This window comes from Sinocyclocheilus anshuiensis, unplaced genomic scaffold (genome assembly GCF_001515605.1).
Source record: "Sinocyclocheilus anshuiensis isolate Anshui unplaced genomic scaffold, SAMN03320099.WGS_v1.1 scaffold193, whole genome shotgun sequence".
NCBI lineage: Eukaryota > Metazoa > Chordata > Actinopteri > Cypriniformes > Cyprinidae > Sinocyclocheilus > Sinocyclocheilus anshuiensis.
Window position 1 is genome coordinate 495,272 of NW_015536468.1, and position 10,433 is coordinate 505,704.

Here is a 10,433-nt window from a genome sequence, read left to right on the forward strand (position 1 = left end):
AAGGGGCGGGTGGGGGGGGGGGGGCCCTTCCAGGAGTCATTGCTTTGCACAATGACTCCTGGAAGTTGCCTACAGCAGTCAGACAGTCTGATTGGATATTAGATTGCCTTTGAATCTTTGATGTCAAATACTACATGGCGGCAAATTACATTTTTGGCTGCAATAAGCTTCAGAAGGTGAGCGAGCGTTGGGCGTGCTGTGTGAGCACTCCAACTGATGTAATCCAAAATCCAAAACCTGCAATCTGGGTGAATATTTAAAGGAATACACACCAACTTAGCTGTCCATATAAATCAGAGTGTATAATAACCTATAGGAACCAGAAATAAAAATATACACTCCAGAAAACAAAACAAATACGTAAGAACTAACAAATAACAAATAAGTTCCTCCAGAGCTTTGAGATGAGTTTAATAAGGAAGACCTATAGTTCTACATTAGGCTCTTGCAGTCATATTTATTTAGTGAAATACTCCTAAATTTTAGCCTTCAGGCTCAAAACACAGCATGTTTTTTATTTCACACAGTAATAAAGTCTCTGGCCTCTAGCTTGGACATTGGTTGCCATGGAAAAATGACCACCTACCCTCTGTTTAACAATAGTGAGCTGGACTAGTAACCCAACATTGACTGAGCTATGAAAAGAGAACTAAATAAGGAGTATGTAATCTTCCAGCTCTCCAAGGCTGCTTTATTGACGGGGTCGAATTGTCAATTAAAGGGAAATATTTTGTGTAAACAGTAGGAGTTAACACAATCTCCTTCCAAATTGGAGTAGGCAATTATCAGGGTTCAGAGGGGATTACGGCACACGGTGACCTTCTCTGTCATTGAACTAGACCAAGTAAGGAACTTCTAAAGAACAAGCCTGAGAATGACTGCCAACATCTCCATGACATTTAGGGTAAAAAGTCCTCTAAGGTTTTAGTTTTGCTCTAATTAACCATTTGGTTTAACACGCCACTGCCCTAAAACCTATCTAATTATTTTATGAATGTATTTCTGGGCTTTTGACTTTCATTTACAAGATAGTGGCGAGAGAGACAGGAAAGTGTATTGGATTGATGGGGATAGTATCGGGACATGACACAGTTCCAAAACATATCTGATCCTTCAGAACGACGCCATCTAATTGACCTATCAGTAAGCCCCTCCCCTCGAATGCAGATGAGCCAATGGCAGTTGAGTATCAGTTGCACAGGGAGCGGAACTCGGACATCTTTAGGTTTCAGCACCATAGAGAAACATTGGAAGAATCGAAGCTCGCATCGGTTTGATGGTGTTTATGCTAAAAAATGGAAAAACAATGTGCCTGCGGTACTTGTAACACTGATTCCAGGTATCCTGAGAGGATAGGCAATAGAATTAATTTTATTCCATTTCCTGAACCCAAACAAAACAGAGCAAAATGTCTGTAGGCATTCAACTCTAATCCCAATGAAGACAAAACGTTAGTTTTCTGGTTGTCATACTCTCATTAAGTTACCATTTTCATCTGCTCAAGCAGAACATTAATGTCATCTTGTGCTTCAGCAAGGTATCGCTGGCTAAAACTAGCTAACAGTAGCGTTAACTAGGGATATCCAGTGAGAAGCGTGCGAACTGTTCTCACGTCATGTACAGTGTAGGTCAAATCACATAAACGAAGGTCTACATTTCAGTGCGTCTCCATTAGGGATGTCAACGATTAATCGATGATCGATTAATTGTCGATAAGAGATGCAATCGATTAAAGCTATCGATGGTCGATTAAGCAGTTTAATTTTGGGCTGCGTGCGGCTCATGCGCAAAACACGTGCGAGCGGCTGTGAGTGACGGTGACGGTATATAAATGCATCATCATTCACTCATAATTACAAATTAAGCTTTTAATGTGATTTAAACTTTAAAAGTACATTAAAATAGAAACAACACGAAGTTCTTCAACATGGAATGCAATAGAAATGTAGCAACAGTCATTTCCCCAGATAATTGTTTCATATTTGAAACAAATTGGTGAAGGTTGCAGGGCTGCGGGACACTGCGGGGGCAGGATTCATTCCTACAACTTGTTAATTCGTTCCTACGACTTATTAATTTGTGGCCACTGTCCATGTTTCATTAATTTTGTTCCTTAAATAACCCATGATTTAACTAAAATGAAGGAACAAATGAATACATCGAACGAATTCTTAATTCATGGCCATGAAATCTTTAATTTCCCTTCCGCATGTTTACCACAGTAAGAGATGCAAAAACAGTGATAAAAAGTGAATGACAATAAAATAAACCTGCGAAATTACGACTATCGATCATGGAAATGATCGAAAATTGACATCCCTAGTCTCCATATTAAACTGGTTAAATGTAAATTCATTTAATCATACCCTGCGATACATTAACAGTGTTGATCCTGCATGTTGTCATCCGCGATCGTGACAGCCGTAACATGAGACTTCTCCCGCTTGCATTGTGATCTGTAAACCCTGCTTCCAAATTAATCGAGTTACCCACCATATTTATTTAAAAATCTTTTATATATCCCTCCATGGTATATTTAATTCCCACTAGAATGGTGGTCCTTCTGTGTCCTAAATTGTTCAAAAACATCTTGTGACAAGGTTTTCACACTGACAGCTGTCATTGTAAGACAATCAGTGAGCATTGTGAGCAACTCCTTTGTTTGTCCGAGGGAGCAACAGTAACTAAGGGGGGCGGGGCTTACCGATAGGTCAATTCAGATTCAGCTGCTTCATATTATCCAAAAGCACACCGAAATGGATCACCCACGAGAACAAGACACAGCTTTAATGAGTAATTTCTCATGTGTCTGATGACATATGGAAAAATTAGCATAGTTAAATGTATTTCATTAGCCACTAACACATGTGCAAAGATGCCACTATTGCATCCCTTCAAAGGAGGTACATGCAAAATTGCCACAACAAAAGCAGAATCCTTCAACTCCAATTAAAGAGGCTTCGTGCATGATGCTGAGATGGCTTTTTAATTCCTCCCAGCTTGCTACAGCAACAGCAAGAGAGATTTTGACAATTGATTTAACAGAGTTACATAAATTCCAGTAAGCTAAATATTATATTGTTCTTTATCAGCAGGTAAATCAAATCCAATCATGGCCCATTAACACTTAACGTACTAAAAGCTAAATTCAATTACTGGCACAACATGTAGTACACAAATATTGAGATTCCATTCATCCATGAGAAACAGTGACCACGGGTCATTTTTATCATTTTTAAGATGGATGGTTGTGTGTTAATGGTCCTGGGTAACCGACCAAATAGAGCAGAAAGTGTGTAAACATATTTTGTTTAAATTTGTTTCTATTAAGCCTAAATCTCCCTAATCCTTGTCTAATGATGGTTTGCAGACATCTGAGGAGATGCAAAAGCAGAGAGAAGATGGACCCCATAAATGAATACTTCTCTGCTAAATACTACCATTTGAATGTTTGGAGATGGTATGATATATTATTACAATTAAAATAACCATTTGCTAGGTATCTTATTCCTATGATGGCAAAGCTGAATTTTCAGCAGACATTACTCCAGTCTTTAGAGTCACATGACTCTTCAGAAACCATTCTAATATGCCGATTTGGTGATCAAGAAACATTTTTTTATTATGATGTTGAAAACATTATTTTTTACGGTCATATTTGGTCAATTTAATGCATCCTTGCTTAATAAAAGTATTAATGTTCAGATTACTGACCCCAAACTTTTGAATGGTATGTTTATGAGTATGTTAAATGAGTAGTATGTACAAATATGCATAAACAGTAGCCAACAACACCTGGTTGAGCTATATTCAAAAATATATTTGCAAAAATAATTATATATATATATATATATATATATATATAATAAAGCTGAGGTGGGGGGCTTTTTGATTTTAAGTGCTATAGGAACCAAGAAAGTTGTTCCTTAAATTGTACTTAGCATCTGAGTCAATTATTGTCAGTTGTTGTTAGTGCATCATAGATCAAAGAACAGGTCAAAGGTCAAAGACAGCATTATGGATGTAATATGTCCAAGAATGCAGTCCCACTATACATCTGCATACCTAAAGAATCAAGATGACAAATTCAGCACATACTGTACACTTAAAGTACGTCAATTCATACGCAGATAGAGATTACTTTATGCTCATGTGTGTGGGAAGTAAACTGGAGAAATTATTCAGAAAACCCTAAGGAAAATGCTGACTAACTGTTATAATTCATAAGCTGTTGTAATCAGTTGAAACCAGACAGAGAGCTGTCAAATCAGAATCCAGTGCACACCTGTCTGCATATACCTAAATGCTGTGTTATCAGGGGACCCCTTCATGCTGACAGGCAAGATCAAAGACAAAGAACAGTGAGCAATGGAAGACCCACATGCATTTCCCGGGAAGGCAATTACTCTTTAGCCCCTGCCTGGGCACTGCTGGGCAGGGAAGCCCCTCTGGGTTATGCCCGGCCACACAGACTACTTATGTTGCAGGGTTTGCTATTAAGAGAAGACGGCTGCCTCCATCAGTCAGCCCCCCTGTCAGCAAGGGCAACTAATATAAGACCACTTTTTGATGTTTTACTACCCACCACTTTGTTAAAATTATGAAATCAGCAGAACGGAATCACAAAGTCTTTGTGTTAACTGTAGGCAAATGAGGCTTTCTATTGATTCGTCATCTATATCATGAGAAACAATTACAGCGACAAAGTAGTACTGTTGCCTTGAGAAACTGTAATTGGCTAATGGTCTCCCTGTTATTAAACTTAATGCCAACATTCATTTTATTGGAAGTTCCTAGCGTCGTATAGGCAGGCCCAATCAGAATATGCAGCCTTTTTTCACACTTTCTGCGCTGATTTCAGAAACGTTAATTTAAATGAAGTTCCAAAAGTAGGTTCAGGAGGAGCTAAATCAAAACACTGTACCAACCCCAAATCTTTGAACTGTAGTGAACTCTATTCTGTGTGGGTTTTGTTAACACATTTCAGAAATAGTGTTTTCCACTACTTCAGGTTCAGTTAAAATTTAAGAAGCAGAAAACTCCTTTCTTTCAAAGGACAGAAGGTTTTAATGATAGATTAGTTCATCAAAATTGATGACACACAGTAGGACAGAAATGTCCAAATGCTTGGATCCATGTTCCACACTGCTTTTCTCTCAGCACAGCTGGCAACTCAACATGCTCACACAGTGCCCTGTCTGAGGACTGCAGCTCTTCCTTGAGGTCTGTTTTGTGTCAGGCGCCCCTGACGTGATCAAACAGTGTCCTTTTCAAAAGCCTTTCCCCCTATCAGTCATACTCCCTCTGGAACACAGGCATGACACCCTGTTTATTGCCTCCTCTTTGCACTTTTTCAAGATCTGTAACCTGTTTGAGTTTGTCTAAAACCTTTTTCCATTAAGCGAGAGCCAACTCTGTTTCCATATACCTTCCAACCGTGAGTGATAGCAGCTTGCGTCTTCGATTACAATAACGGTGGGAGTGAAAGTGACTGGGCCGGCCTTGGTGGCCAGTGCATCAATAGTCTTCCTCATCAAACAGGAGTGCTAATCCTAAATGAAATCACAGTGTATAAAGCTCAAGAAAAACATCACCTTCCTTTGTTTCTTTGTCTCTCACAAATCCAGGTTTTTTTTGTTTGTTTTTTACCATAGAATTTTTATTGTTGCAAATTGCATTTTTACATTTTATACCCCCCCACCCACCATGTACACCCCTACCCAGCCCCAACAAAGCAATCCCCAATTAAAACACAATGACATCTGAAAAAAATATTTTTTTTTTCTTGACAAAAAATACAAATACAAAATACAAAAAATACATAAAACAAATGAATAATAATAATAAAATAAGGGGTATACATATATACCTCCACTCAATCCACGTCTAAGATTTGTAAATCATTAAAGAATGTGATAAATTGTTGCCATTTTTCAAAAAAAGATTCCCCCCTACCTCTGATATTGTACTTAATTTTTTCAAGTTTAAAAAAAAAGACCAAATCTTTGAGCCAAACTGAAATAGACGGGGGTTTAGGGGAGGTCCAAGATAACAGTATTCTGCGCCTAGCAAGAAGAGATGCAAAAGCTATGACGTCAGCCTGTCTCCGGCTTAAAGGCTGACACCGAGAAGGAACACCAAAGATTGCAATCAAAGGGCAAACAATTAACTCGACCCCTAGGACATCAGAAACTATTTTAAAGAAAGAATTCCAAAAGTTTTGCAACTTGGGACAAAATGCAAACATATGACTAAGGTTACATGGTGAAAGTTTACATTTATCACACAAATCTGAAACATTGGGATATATTTTAGAAAGTTTTGCCTTTGAAAGACGAGCTCTGTGAATCGTTTTAAATTGTATAAAGCTAAGTCTAGTACACGAAGTGGTGGTACGTACATTGTCTAATACTCTACTCCAGTAGTCATCCTCAAACTCGAGGTCAAGTTCCTCTTCCCAAGCCCTGATTATTTTAATGCTGTGAGAATTATCCTTTGACAGGATAATTGCATATATTTTAGAGATAATCCCACGCATATGAAGATTCAGTTTAAATGCCTCCTCCCATGGAGACTTTGTAGGCAGAGAGGGAAACCCAGAGAGCAGAGAGGAGACACAGTGCCTAATTTGAAAGTACCGACATAGGTGAGAGGAAGGCAAATTAAATGATGAAATCCAGGTTTTAAAGAGTCATACAAAGTGTGAAAAGCTTGGCCAATCAAATTATAGGACCTGAACTACAGTAACTGTTGCATAACACAAATGATAGTACTCTAAGAAAACTTGATTATGCAGTGTGCTGGGAAATTGGTATTTAATGTCAGTACTGATTCAGTAAATTTACACTACTTTACATTAAAAGTCAAATATGAAACTAAAAACTGACATCTCCAAATTCCCCTTCCGAATTCCAGTGTAAGGAAAGTGTAAGGAAAAAGATTAAATCTTAAGTAGAAAAATCTCTAATGTTAGCTGGCTGACTCTAGTATATATCACATTCTACCTGTCTACCCGGGTCAGTGGCAAACTAGCAGTGGTGTAATGTAACGAAGTAATAATACTTCGTTACAGTACTTAAGTATTTTTTGGGAGTATCTGTACTTTACTTGAGTTTTTATATTTCAGCCAACTTTTACTTTTACTCCACTACATTTCCTAATTAAAATATATACTTTTACTCCGATACATTTCCCCGAAGCATATTCGTTACTTACAACAAAATAAAGTCAGAAGTCAGAAGAACACGGACTGCAGGAAAGCAGGTTTGACGAATCAGTGGTCTGGCGTTTGCAAGTTAGACTCCTAAAAAACACCTTTGCTCATGTGCAAACAAGTGCGCGCACAACCGCAGATGATTAATTTTCCACTCAAGTCGAGTCTGGGGTCTGCAATATACAGCACCGTCTGCGATAATATGGTAAGTGTTGTTGTAATGATGTGCGATCTGACATGATCAAGTAGACTATATCACCAAATCACACACAGAGTGCACGCAAGTTGATTTATTAGTCTATTAAAACTCAAAATTCCAGGCATTCTAAAGACGGCAAAAATTCTTCTGTATGCTTTTTATATTTATATCATTTAATATAGTTAATCTATATCACACAAAGAGTACCGTTTTTCTGTAATTTCACATTTCAACTATTTTTTTCATGTTTTATATGTATATCAGTATTCAACATTTTATGTTTTAAAAACAAAACATTAGGCCTATTTATGCACCTGTAACTGCAGTTTAAAGGGGTCATATGATGCGATTTCAATTTTTCCTTTCTCTTTGGAGTGTTACAAGGTCTGCCGGTCACTCTAGGCCTCCGTCCTCCGCTCACTCAAGGCCGCAGTGTGTGACGCTTTTTCGTTGTGAAAAACAGGGGGACTTTAAGTACAATAAATATCACATACTTTAAGACTTTTACTCAAGTAATATTCTAAACGGTGACTTCAACTTCTACCAAAGTCATTTTCTGGTAAGATATCTGTACTTTTACTTGAGTATGGCTTTCAGGTACTTTATACACCACTGCAAACTAGAACACCTTCCTGAGTGCTCAGAGAACAAGAGGTCCTTTATTGCTCTCTGTGTCACAGAGGAGGCGTGAGACCATTACAGGTGGGAACTTTTAAATATTTTGTTACAATTTAAAAGCCATCGGTCAACGTGCAGTATAAATCACCCTCAATAACTCAGAATTAAGTCAATCTGAGCCATCTAAGTACAACATGCAGTTTTCTAAACCATGAAATGGAACACAGTTAGGAAATGTGAATGGGGAACTCAATGAACTTCTACCTCAAACCAGATGAATTCTCAGTCATATAAAGAGGGCTTGACTATGGCATGACGTATACAGATGACTATGGCAGTGTTCACCTACTGTGCAATTTCCTTTTTCAGTCTTAAAGAATGCATGTGATTTCTGAGGGGATAAAGGAAACTGAATGTGGCTTTAATAATGTAAGTGTTCATGATGGCAGCATAACGTTTTTGGTGAAACCGGTATTCATGCATATACGGAAAGGATACAGGAAGGTTTGTTTAAAGGGGTCATATGATGCGATTTCAAGTTTTCCTTTCTCTTTGGAGTGTTACAATGCTTAATAAATATGTTCTATAGCTCGTCAAAAACTAATACTGATAACAACCAAGTAGCAACTCATGTAAAAGCTACTTCCTTCCTCTGTTGATTTGTTTTCCCTACTGATAGCATATTCAAGCATGAGCCCCGTCCAAGTGTGCTGATTCTATGATGTTTCTGACTAGTGAAGGACAACGCGTCGTTGCAGATGTAACAACTTAACCTCCCTGACCTCAGCTGTCCTCTCAGCACAAATAAAACAACAACATCCTGTCTCGCAGCACAGAGCAGCGCTCCAGTCTTACCATCCGACAGCTCGGCTTCCTCCTTGCACAAACGCTCCTATACCAACATGTCAACAGACGCAACCAATCTGAACATAAAAACTATGTCAGAGTACATGCATTTCCCTTTAAATTGGGGTCATATAAAGAGCATCTCTTTCAGGGAGCTTACAGAAAATCCCTGAAAAGCCATTATCATAAATTTCCCAGTAACAGTAATGGCAAATACACACCATAACGCAAACCCTCTGAGATCTTATTGGTGCGTTTAAAAGACAAACAACTGTGTCTATCAAAGGCCACTGCTAGATAGTAAGTCAATTATCAAACATATTTTACTACTGTAACCTAAAAGCCATTTCTTAAAATCCAGAATTAATTATTACCATATTTATTTATTTATTTTTATACTGAATATGGCATCAAACATGAGTTGAAAAAAAAACATTGTAAATACTGCATCAACATTTTGATCATAAGCAGTAAATTTAATAACTAAGAGACTAGCATATGAACTATGAAAACACTGTACAGCAGATTGCAATTTTCTACATCCCTATATTCCTTTCATAAAACATTTAGACATGCAAATGCTAACTATTTCAAACACAATGAGGATTCATTCCTCGAAAGAAAAGAAGACCTTTAAAACAAAGTGCATAAATGTCACTTTAAGTAACAGGTGAACTCCAGTTGTGCGCATACATGATGTAGCCTAATCAATAAAAAGAGTAAGAACATTTTTACTTACACAAAGGCATGGTAAACGAATGCCCAGGCTCGCGGTCTCTCCAGGACATTGTAGAGGTAGTTCTGGAGCTTCCTGTAGCGCGCGTTTCTCCGGCCGCTCTGCGCGCTGTAGGTGAGCGGTTTCCCCAGCAAGCTCAGCCGGGCGCCCTGCTTTCTCCTCTGGTTCTCCAAGTCTCCTGCACCTGTTGCGCCCGGCGCCGACAGCAGGCTGTCGACTGTCCTGGCTTTGTTCATCGTCCCACGACCGGCTTCAACATCTTTCATGCCATAGTGCTGCGAGGTCTTCATCCAGAGACCAGTGCCGCCCTCATCGCCGCTGTGGTTGCGGGGCATCGCATCACCAGCGCGAGCTGGAAACGCGCGTCTGGCACCAGCGGTGCGCACATATAAAGGGACTGTACACGAGCTTCACAGTTACCTGTGTAAAATCATTGGGTGCTTTATTGTTCTTCTTCTCTTTTTATCTTTTCTTTAAGGTTATATATAACAGGATCACCTACTGACAAGTGCAGGCATCCAGCTCATTGGCAGATAAACTATGAAAGATTTGGTAAAGTTATGAACCTTCAGCTGACTCAAGCAATCTGCTCCCGCCGCCGTGAGACTGGAGTTTTGAAGGAGCGTCACCATCTCAGTGAAGGAGATTTGGCGAGGGGAGGGCATCACCCGCGCGCGCTCTCGATCTCTCTCCCTCTCTATGGGCTACTGTAAACCATTGGCTACTGTATTCTAGTTCAGATGTCCTGACTAGATATAATGTAGGACTTAAACACCTACAATACAAGCAAATTGTGAGTTTTATGAAGCGTGCGCTTCAGC

The 10,433-nt window shown here is 38.9% G+C and overlaps 1 protein-coding gene across 1 annotated transcript in view; it reads right to left on the minus strand.

Annotated features, from left to right (window-relative positions):
• The window catches only part of LOC107695479 (potassium voltage-gated channel subfamily KQT member 5-like), a 136,517-nt gene extending 126,368 nt beyond the window's left edge, over positions 1 to 10,149 (minus strand). Inside the window, exon 1 of the mRNA XM_016495445.1 lies at positions 9,616 to 10,149. Within this exon, the coding sequence (XP_016350931.1) occupies positions 9,616 to 9,947 (332 nt within the window). The 5' untranslated portion in view covers positions 9,948 to 10,149. The remainder of the gene's footprint in view (positions 1 to 9,615) is intronic.
• Between the last annotated feature and the right edge of the window lie 284 nt (positions 10,150 to 10,433).